This window comes from Lithobates pipiens, unplaced genomic scaffold (assembly GCF_037356315.1).
Source record: "Lithobates pipiens isolate NorthernLeopardFrog02 unplaced genomic scaffold, aLitPip1_a1.2 Scaffold_8, whole genome shotgun sequence".
Lineage (NCBI taxonomy): Eukaryota > Metazoa > Chordata > Amphibia > Anura > Ranidae > Lithobates > Lithobates pipiens.
Genome location: NW_027507903.1, coordinates 591,212,518 through 591,232,209, shown reverse-complemented (window position 1 = coordinate 591,232,209; position 19,692 = coordinate 591,212,518). Strand labels below are relative to the sequence as shown.

Sequence of the window (19,692 nt, the reverse complement as noted above, 5' to 3'; positions counted from 1 at the left end):
AAAAAATCCTACTTGAGTGCAGCATCAATTTGATGCTGCATATGTTCCCTGCCGACTGTACCGATGATTCAGCACTCAAAGACCACTGATTGCTCTGTTATGGGTCTTCAATGATTGGAGAACTGGTGACTGAGTCACCGGCTCTGTCCCCTCTAGTGGAGCGCTGGGCTGTGGAGGGGGTTGGGAGTGGCAGACTCGGGCTCTCAGCGGCACACTAAGAGGCTGAGCCAGCTGCTGGTCCAGGCTTCTGAGTGGATCCCAACATTAAAGCTGGGATCTCTCCAGAGTCTGGACTGTGTGTGTGTGTGTGTGTGTGTGTGTGTGACATCAGCTGGCAGCAGGCTTTAGCTTGCTGTTTGAATATGGGTCACAGGAGGGAAGAATGAAGTTCACTAGTGTGACCCACAGGAGACGGGCCAGAAGAGATGTTGTGTTTTAAAGAGCCGTGTCACAGTACAACAGTACATGGCACTCCAGGTGTGTGTGTGATGTAATTAGGTGTGCACAGGGGAATGGTGATCTGTGACATAGTAACATGGGGTGTGGGTGGGGACGGAGTTTGATGAATGGGGGTTATTCTATGTCTGTGTGACCAGTGAATTTCACATTGGATGAATAGCGTGTCTATAATGTGCATTGAGAGGCAACTGAAAAGTTACCTTTTTATGCCAGTCAGTGATTTTTAAAGACCACTTCATGGAATGGTTGCTTTTTTTTTTTTTTTTCTTTATTCGTGGTGGGCAAATGGTTTTGGTTGGTTCTATAACTTGTGCTCGTTAATATTGGTTTATTTGTTGATTTTCTGTGCAAACATCCTGCACATAAAGAGCTTTTCATAGGGAAGTTAGAGTGGAAGTCTGTAGGGAGATGGAACATTACTTGTCATATATAACACCCCATGTGGTGTGTGTATTTGTCGTTGTCCCGTCCTCATATTCCCCCCCTCCCCCTCATGACTCTGCAATGGTTTTTGCACAAAAAAAAAGGGAATTTTTATTTTATATTCAAGCTTTAAAAGAAAAAAAAAAAATCGTCACAAGGGACATTTGGCCAATGCAATGTGCTCCTTGTGCTGCTCTTTGCAGATTTAGTTGAAATCTTCCATCCTCCAATTTTCCCCTACCACTTTAATCTTCCTGTGTTGTGTCCCTCGCCCTCCTCCCGTTCATGGAAGCTCTACAATGGCATCAATGAATGGAGGCGGTAGACCTTTCATCCGTCTATTTTCCATTTTTGTAGAACACTTTTTTTTTTTTTTTTTTTCCATTTATGGAAGCTTATAGTACAGATTCTATGAATGGAGGAGGTGGGTGGAAAGGACAGGTATAGTTGACAGTCATGACTGGTAGAAAGGTTAGACGGAGAATTGGAGGGCCAAAGATTTCAACTAAATCTGCAGCCCAAAGTTCACATTGTATTGACTGTCCTTGTTCTCTGTGTATATATGTATGTGTGTATGTGTGTGTGTGTGTGTGTGTGTGTGTGTGTGTGTGTGTATATGTATATAATTTTTTTTTTTTTTTTTTTGTTATATATACACATACACTATGCTCCAGCTCTCTGCCCCCCACCCCCTGGATCACACTACTGCCTTATACACACATAAATGCTCTGGCTCTGCCCCCCACTCCCCTGGATCTTGTATTGACTGTCCTTGTTCTGTGTGTGTGTATATGTGTATGTATGTATGTATGTATGTATGTGTGTATATATATATATATATATATATATATATATATATATATATATATATATATATATATATATATATATATACATATACACACACACACACACTTTTTTTTTTTTTTTCTTTCTCTCCACTTAAACTCTAAACCCCTTTTCAGACATAATTTTTTTTTTTGATAGAAATTTACTTGGAACCCCCAAACATTAATATATAGATCTAGTAGACATACTAGAGAATAAAATGGTGGTTGTGACAATATTTTCTGTCGCACTGTATTTGCTCGGTGGTCTTCTAAAATGCATTTTTTTGGGGGAAAAATTACTTTAACCACTTCCCACCCGGCCAATGCATATATACGGCCGGGTGGGAGCCGTCTACTCCTGATAGGACGTTCAGGAACGTCATTCAGGAGTAGCGGGATCGCGTGCGCCCGCGCAGCGGCGCGATCCCGATGTGCTCGTGTCACCCGGACACGGCACATCTCAGATCGGCAGGAGGGCTCTGTGATTGGCCCTCCTGATCACATGACGGCCGTGTCCAATCACGGCCGTCATGTGATGTAAACAAACAGCCGGTTGCTAGGCAATCGGCTCTCCTCTCCTCATACGGAAGTCACCGCTGAGGAGAGGAGAGCAGAACGCTGCAGCCGGCTGATGATCAGTGAGTATGGGCTGCTTTTTACAGCTTTTTACTCACTGATCATCAGTGTAGTGTAAACACACAACACAGTACAAACACAGTCCCCACATATGTCCCCAAAACATACATGTCCCCAAATAATAAAAACACATGTCCCTAATAATAAAAACATGTCCCCCACATATGTCCCACTAAAATCACATGTCCCAATGATTATCTGCACACATATGTACGTGATCACCTGCACACATATGTACATGATCATTTGCGTACATATGTCCGTGATCACACAAACCAATTATTATACACTTAACGGAATTTTTTTTACCAAAAACATGTAGCAGAATACATTTTGGCTTAAATTTATGACAAAATTTGATTTTATTGGATTTCTTTTCAAATAGAAAAAAGAAAATATAGTTTTTTTTTTCCAAATTTCCTCTATTTTTGCGCTTATATCGCAAAAAAAAAAAAACGGAGTCGTGAATAAATAACACCAAAATAAAGCTCTATTTGTGCGAACAAAATGATAACAATTTCATTTGGGTACAGTGTAGCATGACCGCGCAATTGTCACTGAAAGCGCGAGAGCGCTGAAAGATGAAAATTGGGCTGGGAAGGAAGGGGGTGAAAGTGCCCTGTATTGTAGTGGTTAATGAAAAAAAGTTAACCTTTTTTTTTTTTTTTTTTTTTTTTTTTAATGTGAAAATGTACGTTGGAGGAATCATGATCTTTTTATTCTAAGAAAAAAAAATTGATTCTCATTTGGCCAGAATCGTGCAGCTCTAGCCTAGAGCCCTGTCACCGGTTTCCTTTAAAGCATGTGACTTATTGTTTCTTCTAAGGACACCTTTTACAAAGAAGAGATTAGACTCCATGCCTTCAGGGCACATCTCATTTTCCACTACCTTACATTTGTATTGTTTAATTCACTTGCATCTTGCAGAACAAAATTGCACATCCCTCACCTGCAATATCAAATTCTTCATATGATGAATTTTAATATATTAATAGTGTTATAATGTAGTCCTCAAAACAATCACCCCCCCCCCCCCCTTTAAAATCCTTTTACAAGGTGAGGTGCAAGCCTTGGAATGTAAGCAACAAAAACGTCCTCTAACTTAAAAGGCTCTACTTGCACCTGGGTGATTTGAATCCTGGACATAATCGATGCTATTTTGCCCAAGATGCCAGAACCGCATAATGGGGGGGGGGGGGGGGGTGCGCATTTGCGATGCCGTTTCTCAGTGTCACACTAATTTTGCCACGTGATGAATTGCAATGCACAAAGCTTGTCTCTCAAACTTTTTTGAGAGGGCTCTTTCAAATCCGTCCGCGATTCAAATCACCCAGGTGTGAATGGAGCTTCACTGACTCAAATTGGGGGGGGGGGGGGTTCGGCAGCAGAGGCAATGCTGTCAATCAAGACTGCAATGGGCGGGACCTAGGTGTAGCCATGTGCTGATTGATGAGCTATAACAGTAGTGACGATGCTGATAGCCACACCCCCTCTACATCTCCTCATGCTACTATAGTGTAAGCAGGTACGGCCTTCGAGTGACAACTCTGCTCTGAATTCAGGAGCAGTGCTGCATCGTAGTCACACCGTTGCGGGTAACTGCATTGAGTGAACTTCACTGGCAGGCTTGACGGGTATTTGTATAACTGAAGCTTTCATGTGAGTGAGCACTGGGGGGGGGGGGGTGGTTTACTGTGTCACCCTTTATTCAAGCCATATTTTCATTGGTTTTTCTGTTGATTAAGTAATCCCTGTTATGAATTTTCTTATCACTGTGGTTAAAAATGAAACTTGTTTTGACCCCACTAACAATCAAAAATCCAATTCCTTTGTCTTACAGATTGCAGCAAAAATTGGTGGTGAAGTCCCTGGTGGAGTGAATAACACCCCAGATTTCAACTTTGGCGGACAAAAGAGGCAGCTTGAAGATGGAGGTAAGAATGTTTGTGTGTGTGTGTGTGTGTGTTTTTTTTTTTTTTTTTTTTTTTTTTCTATTTGCAACTTGAATCAGATTTCAAGCTTTAGGGTTGGTTCACACTAGTGCGATGCCAGACATTGCATGTGATTCGCACCGCATTGCTGTGCAGATCACATGTGATGCAAATTCAGCCATACCAACTGTATGGCTGAATTTGCATTGCATTCAGACTCGTGCAGGACCCCCCCCCCCCCTTTTTTTGTCTGCGCCATAATCAGATTGCATGGGTGTTCACATCCATGTGATCTGATTCCTGTCTGAATTCAGTTTGCACGTGATCTGTAAACCAATCTGGGGGTGTCGTTAATTTGACACCCACGTCGGTTCGCAGAGAGCAATGTGAACTGCCGGCTTTCAGGTGCAATGCAGGAACCGGCACTAGATTTGCAGTGTTTCCTGCATCACACCAGTGTGAACCGAGTCTTGGTTTCAGTTTTAATAGTTTGTTTGGGCCAAGCTTGCCCAAACAAACTATTTCCTTCACTAACCTGCAGCTGTCGGTTGTGTGGTATAAACTCTGTCTGAGGCTACATAACAATATAAAGCATGGGTCTTCAAACTATGGCCCTCCAGTTCAGAAACTACAATTCCCATCATGCCTAGTCATGTCTGTGGAGGTGCTGGAGGGCCGTAGTTTGAGGATCCCTGGTATACAGCGTTGTGCTCTGGGTGCAAGATGAGACCTTCCTGTCTCGCATGCAGAATAAAATGGTGTCGGTTTGAGCAGCACCCAGCCATTCAAAGGTGGCTTTGTATTCCATCGATGAATACAAAGGTTCCTCTGGTCCGCTGAATCAGAGAGGTGGGCTGATGTCTCAATCTCAGAGCAATCTCGGCCAGTAAGAAAGAGCAATCTTTGTATTCATTGACTGAATACAAAGTTGCCTATGAATGGCTGCGCGCTGCTCAGACTGATGCTTTTTTGTTCTGGGTGTGAGACGGGAAGGTGTCTTATACTCGGGACACAGCGCTGTATGCTTTGTGGCCGCAACTACATACAGTTTATATAGCACACCCAGTGGCCACATGTTAGTGAGGGAAATGGTTTGTTTGAGCCAGCTTGGCCCAAAGTATAGTTTTACCCCATTCATGCTTAATAGTAAAACAGATCTTTAAGCCTAATCTAGTAAATGGTTATGCATATCTCCTTATTTTTATTTTAGTTTGTATTATCAAAGGAAAACTGAGCCAAAACAGATTTTTTTTTTATGCAGCTGTATATTTCCTACTACCCTAACCCACAACCAAAGAACAACCCAGTGAGCAGAGATGTACCTGTCATCCCCCAGCTCAGCGGAGATCAATGGATCGATCCCTGCTGAGCAAGTGGAGTCTGTCAAAACAGACGTGTGAAGGGGGCCTTACTTGAACCAAACGCTAACCTAGATCAAACCTTGATCTATGTCGTTTTTTTGCCCCCCTCTTTGTAAAGAAAGATACATTGCATCATTCCATTCACACCAACACTGGGGGCTTCAGTGACTGATCACCTGGGTAGCCAATCGGAGGCTACCACAGCAATGGGGGGGGGGGTGTGTGTGTGTGTGTATATATATATATATTTTTTTTTACCCTGATGTAAAAAAAAAAAAATGCTCTGACTCTACCAGTTCTCTGGCATCCAATGTCTTTATTTGTTTTTCAGACCAACCGGAGTGCAAGAAAATGGCCACGCAGAGCGAGCGTAAGTTTGACTCCTGATCTCCCTATTTTTTTTTTTTTTTTATCTTGTCGTATTACTGAAGTTCCTCTCCCTTCCTTCTAAACAAGTTTGGTTTCTGACACATTAGAAAAACATTGTTTTTGTATTTTATAGAATGGGTAGAGGTCATATCCTCTGGGCTTATATTTCAGTTTCAGACAAACTATCTCCTTTACTAACATTCCTTCACTAACAAGGAGTTCTGACCCCAGAAATCATGTTGCTGCGGGCAGCAAACAGTTCTATCTGATGTTTTAATAAAGGAGGCTGTGCGATTTTAATTTCGCCAAACTGATGATCAGCCAATGTTGAGGAGCAATTTGTCTGATTTCCTGTTGTGAAACCCTTTTTAGTAATCAAGGTTGAAGTGTGCTTGTACTTTTGGAGCCATCTATTGTCGTCTTCATTGAAACAATTCTAGGGAGGATTACGCTTGTTAACTACAATATATTTGTACAGATTTTCAGCATTTACTTTGCTTTTTTTTCTCTTTTTTTATTTTTTTTATTTTTTTATTTTTTTGGATGCATCCGGATTTGAAAGTTTATGTACAATTGAAAAATCAAACCCCTATATTGCAGGCTTTTTCTTGTAACTGTTCCCTTTTTGGCATATTCTGGGTGAGGTTGACAACTCTACCAGGCTCGGTTCACACTGTCGTGACATGGGATCTGACTTGTGAGACCCCCAAGTCGCATTACATGGGAAATCCCATGTTGGTCAATAAGAGGGGTCCTAATTCGCGCTACTGAAGTCTCTCCGACTGCTGTCCGCCCATAGACTTTAATGGAAGTAGCCTCCAAGCCGTACCCTCATCTATATTGATGTGTTTTGGATCTGACATTACAGGAGGATTACTCTGGCATTCCCTGCGGTGTAGCCCTTCCCTCGCTTCAAGGTTGCATCAAAGTATTGATTAGCAAGAAAGTCGTGTGACATTCAGGTCGCAGTAGAGTGAACCAAGCCTTAAGGCTTGTACACACGAAGAAAATCGGGCGACCGTTTTCGTCCAAAGAATTTTCGTATAGTTTGTACGCAACTTTCGACTGCCGATTCCGGTTTTTTTATACGAAAATTCCCGAAGGGAACAACTCCAAAGTTCTCGTACGGGAACAGAACGAACCATTTTTCGTTTAGTGTACCACTTTTCATGCGATTTGAAAGACTGCGCATGATCAGAAACGGTAAACTTTTTGTTATATCAATTTTCGTTCGTCAGTTTCGATTTTCTTTAAAACAAGGAAAATCAGACTAACGTTTTTCTGATTTTATTTTATTTTATTTTTTTTCTTGGTGTGTACCCCACTTTACTGTGTGCAGCTGTTCATAGTAACCAATCACCTTCCAGCTGAATTTAGAAGCTGGTTACTATGCACAGCTGCACCAGATTCTGTGTATACCAGTTTTAGTAAATCTCGGCCAAAGGAATAGGAACATTCCAAAAATTTATTAGACTTTTTTTTTTTTTTTGCTTTTTCCTGCAAAAAGTCATGCCTTAAGCCGCGTACATGGGTTGAATTCTGAACACATTTTCTTTTGAAAATCTTAACAATTTTTGTTAGAATGTCGTACCTTTTTAGTTTGCAGCAACAGCCGATTTTCATGTGTCCATCAAATTTGAGTGACTGGGCATGTTGGAAATTTTTGGAAAAACTAACAAATTTTTAACCAATGATGAGAGAATCGTGTAAAAAATATATTTGTAAAAGAAATGTGCATGAGCTGTGACCTAGAAAGAAAAGTTTCTTGGCCACAAATTTTCTGTAGCAACATGAGGTGAAATTGTAGGCTTGGTTGGTCGAATGTCATTCAAATTTGGCACCTTTTTGGATTACAAAATGTGGAATTCTTTTCAAAAGAAAATTGGTTCGGCGTTCGACTTCTGTGTGGCCTGCATAAGATCTCAATTCCAGGAATTCAACTACTCTTGCAATGGGAGCTCCCCACCCCACACTGCAAAGGGGAAAATGCTTGTTAACTTGCCTTATTCCTCTATATCGGCTTGTGAGCTCTTCCTCTGTCGCTGTGTACATTGCAGGTCTGCTGACCCTGCTTTGTACTTGATCTCATTGTTTGGCCATTGCTGTCTTATTGTAGAAACCTTGGGGGACTGGTTGCACAGACGTGTGCATGCTAGAGAGATCAGTATTGCACTGTATTCCTCTACCCCCTAGTCTTCACGCAAAGGGTTGAATGCCTGGTGTTTTGGTTTTATTTTTTTTTCCCCCTCGAGTCCTCTTCCAGGGCAGCATCTGAGAGTTGGCTCCTCCCACCTAGAAACAGGAAACGCAATGTCCACTATTATAAAAAGTTTGCACATACCTGTATGCCTCGGTTTTGTTTCCTCTGGACCTGTAGGATCGACAGTCTTTCCTCCAGGTCCTGTGCTAGTTGCAAGGGCCTACCTTCTCCGTTGCCTCCACTGCCCTTTGGGGGAGCTCAGGCAGCTTAAAGTGGTTGTAAACCCTTACAACACACTTTGACCTATAGGTAAGCCTAGATTAAGGCTTACCTGTAGGTCCAAGAAATATCTTCTAAACCTACACGTTTAGGAGATATTTGCCGAAAGACGGGCACCGCCGTCTACGGTGCATGCGCCGTAGACAGCGGCGCGCAGGCGCGGCACCGTCAACGTTGAAGATGCCACGCGTGTCGGCTTTGCCTTTGCAGGGAATGAAAGAGGAAGTAAACTCATCAGGGTTTACTTCCTCTTTAAGACATGGGCATTTAAAGACCCTTCAGCCTGGGGTTTCTTCCCCTTTTGGGGGGGGGGAGTTAGCAACCGTACCCCCAGCTTATGGCATCCTGGGACAGCCTCCTTGCTTTCCCTTTGCAGCTGATGCTCGTCGAGGCTCATGACGTGTGAACACAGGGCATCTCTGATCCCTCCAGGGGGGGCGACCGGTGGCTCTCCTTTACCAGGGCCTGCTTTCCCTGGCCGGCGCCAACTTGCCAGTGATTAAAGGACATGTGCTCTGCAGGATACTTCCCTACTTTGTCACTTCTAGTAGCTCCTCCCTATTGGTCGGAGCTGATGTCGTCCCTTTCAGGTTTGCTAAGGCAGTGTTTTTAACCTGGAAACATGGATTCCTCACACACCTGAAGCCTCTGGAAACCAGGCAAGCTGCAATGGTGACCGGCCCATGGCAGGTATGTGTCCACCCATACCACTTACAGGGCGATGGGACCTGGAACAGGCGTGAGAGCTTTTTAAGGAAGGAGCATCACTTTATTTGCAAACTTAAGCTGACCATGTCAGACACTGCACCATCCTGCTCTACAGATACTGCAAGGCAGAAAAGATCCAAGGTAAGCCAGAGCTGCTGGGGTCACCTCTGCGCTTACCAAACCACTGTGCACCTTGATGCTTTTCAGTGTAGCAGAAATTTTTGTGTGGTGGGGTTTTTTTTTTTTTTTTTTTTTTTCTTCCTCATTCTGGTTCCATTTGCTCTATTTTCAAAGGTCCCAAAAGAAAAAAAAGGCTAAGACCAGCAACACATGGTGTGCATCATGCGGTCAGACTAGCCTCAGATTGGACAAAACTGCTGTCAAAAATGTATCAGCAAAATGGTTGCTAAAGAATCACAGGGGGTTTGCAAAGACCTGCTGTCCATCTTTTAAAATAGAAATGCGGGGTACATTTGGTCCTCCTACACACAGCAATACACAATCTTCAGACCCCTGTTGTCGCAAGTTTTAGCAGCTGCCCATCCACTAGTCAGGCTGCTTATCCATCCTGTAGTGCTGAGGATCCTGCCATATCTGAGCAGGAAAAAGATTCTGAGTCAGAGGATGGATTATGCTCAAACTCAGACGTAGAAGCTTATTTCCAGAGTCTTCTCTTCCCATCGGAAGACACTGAGAACCAAACTCTAACAATATTTTCAAAGAGTGGGAAGAACTGGAAAGTGTTTTCACTCCTGCTGTGATGAAACGAAACGCAGATACTCATTTTTCGGAGGAAGACGCACAGTCATGGGCTAAATGTCCTGAGGTTGATGCGTCGCTTTCCAAAATGGCTAACAAGACCCCTTGAGGATTTTGTGAACCCTAAAAGACCAATTTGAAAGAATGCAGAGTCCCTACTAAAAAAAGCATAGGAAGCTGGAGCAGTGAATTTCAATCCTGTGATCATGTCCACATGTACAGCATGCATGCTCTTACTATGCAGAATGTAACACGTTAGAACTGGGCTATGCCATACCCCGCTGAGCAGGTATTTGGCCCCCCCCCCCCCCCCCCCGATCAAGATCGGCAGGAGGTCTAATGTGCTCTTTCGGGGATCTACTTGCGTAAAGTCCCACAAAGACGGAAAAGGTTTTTTTTTTTTTTTTTTTTTTTACTCTCCCATGTTTTCCAGAAGAAAACAGTTGGGAAAATTCAGACTTGTATGCAAAATTGAACTCATTCAACAGATCAGTCCGACATAAGATTCCGGAAGCATACTGCCACCAGGAGTCTTTGTGGACCTGCAGGACTCTTTTTCTACATATGCAGATAAAGAAAAACCATCACCAATACCTGAGATTTGTAGTCTGGGAACCGAAGGCTACATTTCACCTCCAATGCACTGCTCTAACCTTTTGGCATTACATCAGTTCCCAGGTTTAAAAAAAAAAAAAAAATCCTGGCAGAAGCTCTAAAGAAGTTATGCCTGCAGGGTATAGGAGTACTTTATATTTGGATCTCATTTTCTTTGCCAGCACACCAGAAGCACTGACGAAAAAATCTCGTCAAGCATCCATCCATTACCTAGGGGATCATACACTAGCAAAAATCCAGCTTGGTCCCCAGTCAAACGGTAAACTATCTGGGCTATATACTAGACTCCAAGGAAACACAGAGATCTATTTTACTCCGGATTAAAAAAATATCGGAAGAGAGAAGTCTTAAATATGTTGCACAGACTCGATCTCCATAAGGAAAGGTATGAGTTTTATGGATCTTATGACCTCCTCTATACCTGCCGTCAATTGAGCACAGCTGCATGCAGGGCCTCTTCAAAACTACCCGCTAGCACAGTGGAATAGTAACTCATGGTCTTTGGGCTCAAATTGTCCAAGATTTGGTACATTGGTAGCTCAAGCCACTCCACCTCGGGCAGGGGTGCCAGTGGACCCAGACAAACATGAGCAGCTCAGTGAGTAAAATAAGTACTGCATTTATGGGCATATAACACACACCCCAAGTTTAGGAGGCAAGTTTAAGGAAAAAAAACTTACATTTTAAATGCCCATCAATGCAGCCTTCCCCAAAACTGCAGCATGGTTCAGTTTTAAATTTACCGCCGAGATCTTCGGCTCCTCCTGCCGCCGACAGACCGAGCAGAGTATGCTCTGCTCTGCTCGCAGAAATGCCCCAGTCCCGCCCCTTGGCCTAGCTCCTATGATGGACACAACAGCGGGCCAATGGCGGGATGTAAAGGCTAGGAGATGGGACTGGGTGTGATTGCGAGCGGAGCTAAGTGCAGAGTACGCTCGGCTCAGTAAATGTCGGCGGTGCTCCATAGACAGTGCAGATCAGCGTATAACCCACACCCACGATTTTCCCTTGATTTTAAGGGGAAAAAGTGAGTTATACGCTGATTTATATATGGTATTTGATCCTGTGCCAACCAATAATAATTCTTGCTCACACAGCCTGACTACGATATGTTCTGCACAGATTAGTCCTGTTAATTTAAGAAGGTGCTTCTGACAACTCGTTGTGTATAAAAGACACCTGTCCATCGAATCTTTCTTCCGTGCAAACCTCACCAGCATGGGCAAGACCAATGAGCTGTCAAAGGACATCAGAGACAAGATTGTAGACCTGCACAAGACTGGAATGGGCTACAACACCATCGGCAAGAAGCTTGATGAGAAGTAGACAACTGTTGGAGCGCTTTATTCCCAAATGGAAGAACTATGAAATAACAATCAATCGCCCTCAGTCTGGAGCTCCATGCAAAATTTAACCTATGGGGTAAGGAGAAGGATGAGAAAAGTGAGGGATCAGTCCAGAACTACGCAGGCGGAGCTTGTGAATGATCTCAAGGCAGTTGGTACCAGCGTCGCAAAACCATTGGTAACACAATATGCCACCATCGATTGAAATCTTGCAGCGCCCGCAAGGTCCCCCTCAAGAAGGCACATGTACAGGCCAGTCTTAAGTTTGCCAATGAACATCTTGATGATTCAGAGAAGGATTGGGAAAAAGTGCTGTGGTCAAATGAGACCAACATTGAGCTCTTTGGCATTTACTCGACTCGCTGTGTTTGGAGGAAGAAAAATGCTGACTGACTCAAATACCATCCCTTCAGATGAGCACGGAGGTGAAAACATGATGCTTTTGGGGCTGTTTTTCTGCTAAGGAAACAGGCTGACTTTGCCACATTGAGAGACCAATGGACAGGGCCATGTATTGTAAAATCTTGGATGAGAACCTTCTTCCCTCAGCCAGAACACCAAAGCTGGGTCTTCCGGCATGACAATGAGACAGAACTTAATGCTAAGGCAACTAAGAATGGCTCAAGAAGAAGCGTGTTATGGAGCGGCCCAGGCCTTAAAGGGGTTGTAAAGATTTGTGTTTTCACCTTAAAGAGGAAGTAAACTCTCCCACTCTGATTCTTCTTTTCATTTAGTCCATTATAATAAGTAATTATCAATTCACATATTACTTACTTTTTAACCACTTGAGATCTGCGCTATAGCCGAATGACGGCTACAGCGCGGACCTCCTTTGCCGGGACTACGTCTATTGACGTCGTCCCGTGCACGAGCGGCCTGCGCGCCCTGTGATCGGCGAGTCTGAGACTCGCCTGATCACTGATCCGAGCAAGGGGTCGATCCCGACCCCTTATCACGTGATCAGCTGTCAGCCAATGACAGCTGATCATGTGATGCAACGGAGCCGGTAATCGGCTATTAAAGGAGCCGATCACCGGCGGCCGTGATCGGGACATCAGTCCCGATCACGGCCAGCCCTGCCAGTGCCCACCTGCCCCCTGCCAGTGACCACCTGATCACGGCCAGTGCCACCTTAATAAAACATAAGTGCCCCCGTCAGTGCCACCCAGCAGTGCCCACAATCTGCCTCAACAACGGTGCTGCACCCCAGTGCCACATATCCGTGCCCATCAGTGTCATCTACCAGTGCCCAGCAGTGCCACCTATCAGAGCCACCTATCAGTGCCCATCAGTCCCATCTATCAGTGGTACCTATCAGTGCCCCTTAGTGCCACCCATCCGTGCCCATCTGTGCCACCTTATCTGTGCCCATCAGTACTGCCTTATATGTGCCTATCGGTGCCACCTTATCTGTGCCTATTAGTGCCGCCTTAACTATGCCTATCAGTGCCCGCCAGTGCAGCCTATGAGTGCCGCCTCATCAGCGCACTTCAATGAAGGAGAAAAATGACCTGTTTGCAAAATTTTATAACAAACTATTAAACATGATTTTTATTTATTTTTGCATCTTTTTTTTGTTTAGCAAAAAATAAAACTCCGAGCTGTAATTAAATACCACCAAAAGAAAGCTCTATTTGTGGGAAAAAAATGATAAAAATTTCATTTGGGTACAGTGTTGTATGCCCGCGCAATTGTCATTCAAAGTGCATCAGCGCTGAAAATTGGTCTGGGACTGAGGGGGGTTTAAGTGCCCAGTAAGCAAGTGGTTAAAGAAACTTTAAAAAACTTGTTTCCATGGATTTAGGCAGCTCCATCTTAAGGATTTTTTTTCAGTCCACAGTTAAGTGTATTTCCGCCCTTACATTAAGCACTTCCTGTACCAAGCCTCCTTCTCAATCCAACGTTTCTATGGCAACCCTGCTTCCTTGTTCATAGCTGACTTGTTTTATTTCATAGTATTTACTTGTGCGGATGTCTGTTTGCATTTGACACTCTTATCAGCTTCAGCTAAGACTGCAGTAATGACCAAGTTTACACTGCATGTGATGTCACATGGTGTGTAGGAGGAAGCTCTGAATGATTCTGCAGTCTCCTGGGATTGCAGTAGTGTGCAGTAGGAAGTCCTGATAAGACATAGAGAGTGTGCCTTAAATCAGGGGAGATCTGGGCATGCTCAGTGACTTCATTCTACAGAACAAAAAGGATTACAACAATACTAAGCAAGTAAGGAGATATCTACAAGCAGTGATCAATAGGGTTTTTTTTATGCTGATTTACATGGGACAAAGTTGTGGGGGAGGGTTTACAACCATTTTAAGCTTAATGCCTTAAGCTGGAAGAAAAAAAAAAATGCCTGTCGGTGACAAAAAAAAACCTGATAACCAACTACAAGAAATGTGTTACACTTTTTTTTTTTTTTTTTTTTGGTGCTTGCTAACAAGGGTTTGTCCAATTACTAAGTCATGTTTTGCTTGGGCATTAAATACTTATTTTACTCACTGAACTGCAACCCAGTTTATAACATTTGTATCATGTTTTATCTGGATTTTTGGTTGATATTCTATCATTTTTAAAATTATATATCTGATAAAAATTATAAATCCTTTCTTTGGGTAATTTTTTTTCCCACAAATAAAGCTTTCTTTTGGTGGTATTTGATCACCCCTGAGGTTTTTATATTTTGCGCTATAAACAAAAATAGAGCGACAACTTTGAAAAAAAACGCATTATTACTTTTTGTTATAATATCCCCCAAAAATATATAAAACACTTTTTTTGCCTCAGTTTAGGCCGATACGTATCCTTCTACATATTTTTGGTAAACAAAATCGCAATAAGCGAGTGGTTTGCGTAAAAGTTATAGTGTTTACAAAATGGGGGATAGTTTTATAACATAATTTTTTTTATTGTGACTGCGACATTATGGCAGACACATCGGACATTTTTGGGACCATTGTCATTTATACAACAATCGGTGCTATACAAATGCACTGATTCCTGTGTAAATGGCAGTGAAGGTTAACCAGGGGGTGGCAGTGTAGGGGTTAAGTGTTCCTAGGGGCGTGTTACTAACTGTGGGGGGCTGGGCTTTGTGTTGGTGAACACTGATCTCTGCTCCAATCACATGGAGCAGAGATCAGTGTCACTTGTTGCTAGGCAGAACGGGGAGGTACTGTTTACAACGTCATCTCCCTGTTAGACGATCGTGGGTTTCCTGCTGCCATCTAGTCTGCGGGACCCGCGACTGGACCGGCATGCGCGCACAGGCCGGCATATAGAAATGGACATACCTGTACGTCAATATGCCTGCCCGTGCCATTCTGACAACGTACAGCGGCGTGTGCCGGTCGGAAAGTGGTTAAAAACCTTTGTAAAGCACTAATGCATCAACCAATTGTCCAGCCAAGATCTAACTTTCTGTAGGGAAGTTCTCCAGGCGGTGGACCTCCTCTAGTAAGTATTCCTTGCTACATCCTCTGATACTGCCCTGAAAGATGACTTGAGAATACAGAGTTTGGTACCTGCAAACTCCATGTTCTAGGGCAGTCCTCGTTCCCTCCTTTTTAAGTGTCATATTTTACTAACAATAATCAAGGCATTTGTTACCTGTTACTTTTTGTATTGCTGAGGCATATAGGTATGTGTGTACTTTTTATAATGGTGGACTTTGTGTTTTCCTGTTTCTAGGTGGGAGGAGCCATCTCTCAGAGACTTCCATGGAAGACTTCCTTGAAAATGAGTTACCAGGTACCTAACTTTTTAATTTTATTTTTATATGTAGTTCATGGAATTGGCCTTTAACCACTTAGTGACCGCCACAGCACATTTTAACTTAATTTGACATTAAACACTGTTATGGCTGCAGCTAGCTGCCAATAACCCTTGTTTTGTACTGCGGGCAAACAATGTTTGGGGGTTCTAAGTAATTTTCTAGCAAAAAAATACAAATTTAAAGTAGTAAAGTTCCAAAAAAGTCCTGGTATTGAAGTGATTTTGTAAAATATAATTTTGTTTAAAAATAAACATGTTTAATGTTTACCTGCCCTGTGTGTATTTTGCACAGAGCAGCCCCAGATCTTCCTCTTCTCTGGCCCCTCCCTCCTGTTTGAGTGCCTCCACAGCATTCAGACATGGAGCTGTGGCCTAGTCCCGTCACCTTTTCACTCCCCATTGTCTGACTTTGGCAGCTTGTGGGAGCCAATGCGGTCACGCTGCTGTCTCAGCCAATGAGGGGGACTCTCAGCCAGCCGGGACAATCCTACAACTTTGCTGGATCTATATAGGGCTCAGGTAAGTATTGGGGGGGGGGGGGGGGGGGCTGAACATAGAATTCATTAAGATTAAAAAAAAACTGACTTTTCAACACCTTTTTAAAGCTGAAACAAAGTATGTTCTGTATTGCTTACTTTTGGTCTACCTTGAGTCAATTTTAAGTATGCACATCATACCTGAGGGAATACTGGTAAAGCTGACAATTGTCTGCTTTACCAGTATTCACAAAGTCGGTACTACTGCAGCAGTGATATTCCTGGTCCTGTGCTGAGCAAATTCCCCTCTATACACCGACTACTGAGGGTGGCTCGCTTGGCAATGCCGCCAATGAATAGACTTTATATTAACAAATACAAGGCTATCTGATTGAACATTGTGATTTCCCATCCTCTCCAGCTCATTCAATTTAGAGATCTTTTTTTTTTTTTTTTTTTGTGGAAAGCAGCTACATTACTATTGTAGTGCCAGTGTTCCTAAGGCCCCTTGCATACATGCGGACCATTCAGGTCCGCCTGTCAGTTTTGCAGGCAGGCCTGAACGGATGCTCCATTTACCCCTATGGAGCGACTGATGTCAGTGGTGACATGTCCGCTGACATCAGCTCCGATCTGCTAAATGCAGGCGGATAGGAACCCCATTTTCCATCTGTCTGTCGCATCGGATGAAAACTGACAAGCGGTCCGTTTTTCATCCGATCCCCCCAATAGAGCGGAGCTCTGACAGGTCCATCCCTGCACAGTGAGCCGACAGACCTGTCATCTGCTGGCTCAGCGGGGATCAGCGGATCAAAAATGGGACAGCACTGCGTGAAAAGGGCCTTAGGCTGATACTTTTGACAGCACCAGTTTTTCAGGATGAAAAATCCTGCAAAATGATTTCTGCAGAGCAAATGTGTAAAACTTATTTTGACCATTGGGAGGAGTTTCTGTTTTGAGTGTCTGTTACCATTCTCCATCTCACAAGATGCATACAGGGGCAGAAACATTATATTCCCTTTCTTGCTGGTGTTCATGGGTGGGGGTGTCTGAGATTTTGGAGGTTCATTTTGTATATAAATGTTTCCACTTCCGTAGGTGGATGCAGCATCAGTCCGATGCTGAATCTGTCCCCCGGCGCTTCTGCACTGAGAACCGAGCGATTGAACAACGCTTGGTTCTGACAGCTTCCCAAGCAGAGAGCGGCTGACTGTCAATCAGCAGCTCTCTCCTCTGCCCCACAAGACTCACTGGAGCCCTAGGCTGTAGAGGGGCGGCTCAGGCTCTCAGCGGCTCACTAAGGGGCTGAGCCGGGTGTTTGTCCAGGGACCTGGCGCATCCGGACTTCCTTAATGACGTGGCCCCTGGAGCGACTTTTGTGATGTCGGAGCTTGGACTTCAGCCCACTCTCTGCTGAAAACTGGTCACAGGAGTGCAAAACTAACCACTCCTGTGATCCATAGGGGAAGTGCAGCCAAACGAGCTCAGGCTGTACTTCTCTTTAAGGCTTGTTAGGTTTAGGCTGGAATTCCACTTTAATATACAATGCTATTACAAAACTGCTGTAAAATCTATATCTTCCCAGTAATATTTACTATTCTGTTGAGTGTTTAGCTTTTGGCTGCTGTTCCTCTTCACTTTAGTAGTCGGTGAGATGACTAGAGTGAGTCTGAGCAGTGATGGTGAACCTTGGCACTCCAGGTGTTTTGGAACTACATTTCCCATGATGCCCATGCACTCTGCAGTGTAGCGGAGCATCATGGGGAATGTAGTTCCAAAACATTTTGGGGTGCCGAGGTTCACCATCACTGGTTTAGAGAATACTGAATCTTAATGTAATTTTGTCTTTTTATATTGTAGCGATGTCCCAGCCACTTGCGCCATCCCTCCCTCCTCGGTAAGATGTGTTTTACAGCCGCTGTCACCTGTGTTTTATCTTGTATCCTCTCGTGTCTCCTCCTCTGGAGAATTGAGTGTGATCATTCTCATTTCTGCTTGTAGGTCGGCTACAATGACTGAGGAGTATCGTGTGCCAGACGGCATGGTGGGACTTAGTGAGTATTTAATATTTCCTGACTCGTTACTGAGGATTTTAAAGGACAGCTGTTGTGAAAAATGACATTTTCATGATGCTGAATTACAATGATGAAAGGATAGTGAAGCTAATGGAACAAATCTGTGTAAAACCATTTTGTATCCCACACCTGTTGTGTCATGCAGCCACATTCTGTTCTCTCTGTCAGTGATGGGCTTAGGTGGCCAACTGCCAGTGTTATCTGAGAGTCATACTGCAGCACATCTCACAGAAGTCTGCAGAGTGTCAGTTTTTTTTTCTTTTATCACTGATATATATATGGGAAATGTATGGATAGGACATTTTACAGATTTTTAAATTGCGCTCCCGGCATGACAGAGGGCATGTGTACAGATCAAGAGTTTAAAAATAGCGACAGTTGCTGGGAAGATTAAAATCCATGGCATAAGAGGAGGAAGACTGGGGTTGGGGGGGCTCACTTTTAATGCAGCGTGGGATCTCTGTCCACTCTTAGCCATGCTGCAGCCCATCACCACAAAAATCAGATTGTGGTGTGTATCTAGCGATGCCTCAATTAGAAAAAGATCTGTGATTTGGAGGAGAGACAGCCGTGTGGTTGGGGGGGGGGGGGGTTTCTTTTTTGACACGTCGCATAACTGGGCATGTCATGTGTTTTTACAAATTTTTCTCCCAACTTATGAGCCTTAAAACCCAGTCACACATGTCAGGCTGTAATAATACTGAAGATCCCATAGTTCTAACATGATGCCAGCATCCTGCAGTGCACCGTGCATGTTGTGAGGGAAAGGACAATTTTTTAAATTTTATTTGCATAGCGAGTGTTTTGGGTTTCCGTTAAAGATGCGCCGATATATCGGCAATCAAATTCTAAGCTAAAAATAGGGTTATCGACTTTTAGCCAATAGAAAATCAAAGTGCCGCTAATGTCCATTAAAAAATGTGCGGTTTTACCATGTTTTTTGGTGCATTTTTCATAGGTTCTGTGACTCAAAAATGCAACAAGTGCATTTTTGATGCGTTGTGTTTTCAATGCATTTTAATGGGATGTGCATTTTTGGTACACAACCAAAAATGCGGCAAACAGAATTTTTAACAGAACAACGGACCAGTGTGAGGACTCAAAGAATGGCTGAAAACAAATATTCATGTGAAGTCATGATATTTAAAAAAGTCAAATAAAATACAATTCTTGAAAGATATAGATATGCGTGTATATGTATGCGATCTTTTGAGATGAAAATTCTGGACCAAAAACTTCAGGATGCACTCGTTTCCATTTTTGGCTTAAAAAAAAAAAAAAAAAAAAAATATATATATATATATATATATATATATATATATATATATATATATATATATATATATATATATATATATATATATATATATATATATATATATATATATATATATATATATTTATTATTTTTTATTTTTTTTTTTTTTTTTTTTTAAGCCAAAAATGGAAACGAG

General features: G+C 43.1%; 1 protein-coding gene across 4 annotated transcripts in view; it reads left to right on the top strand.

Annotated features, from left to right (window-relative positions):
* The window catches only part of KHSRP (KH-type splicing regulatory protein), a 56,108-nt gene that overhangs the window by 7,819 nt on the left and 28,597 nt on the right, over positions 1-19,692 (top strand). For all 4 annotated transcript variants that reach the window (XM_077470464.1, XM_077470463.1, XM_077470466.1 and 1 more), the window contains exons 2-6: positions 4,189-4,282; positions 5,972-6,010; positions 15,604-15,663; positions 18,024-18,060; positions 18,165-18,217. In XM_077470464.1, coding sequence (XP_077326590.1) covers positions 4,189-4,282; positions 5,972-6,010; positions 15,604-15,663; positions 18,024-18,060; positions 18,165-18,217 — 283 coding nt within the window. The remainder of the gene's footprint in view (positions 1-4,188; positions 4,283-5,971; positions 6,011-15,603; positions 15,664-18,023; positions 18,061-18,164; positions 18,218-19,692) is intronic.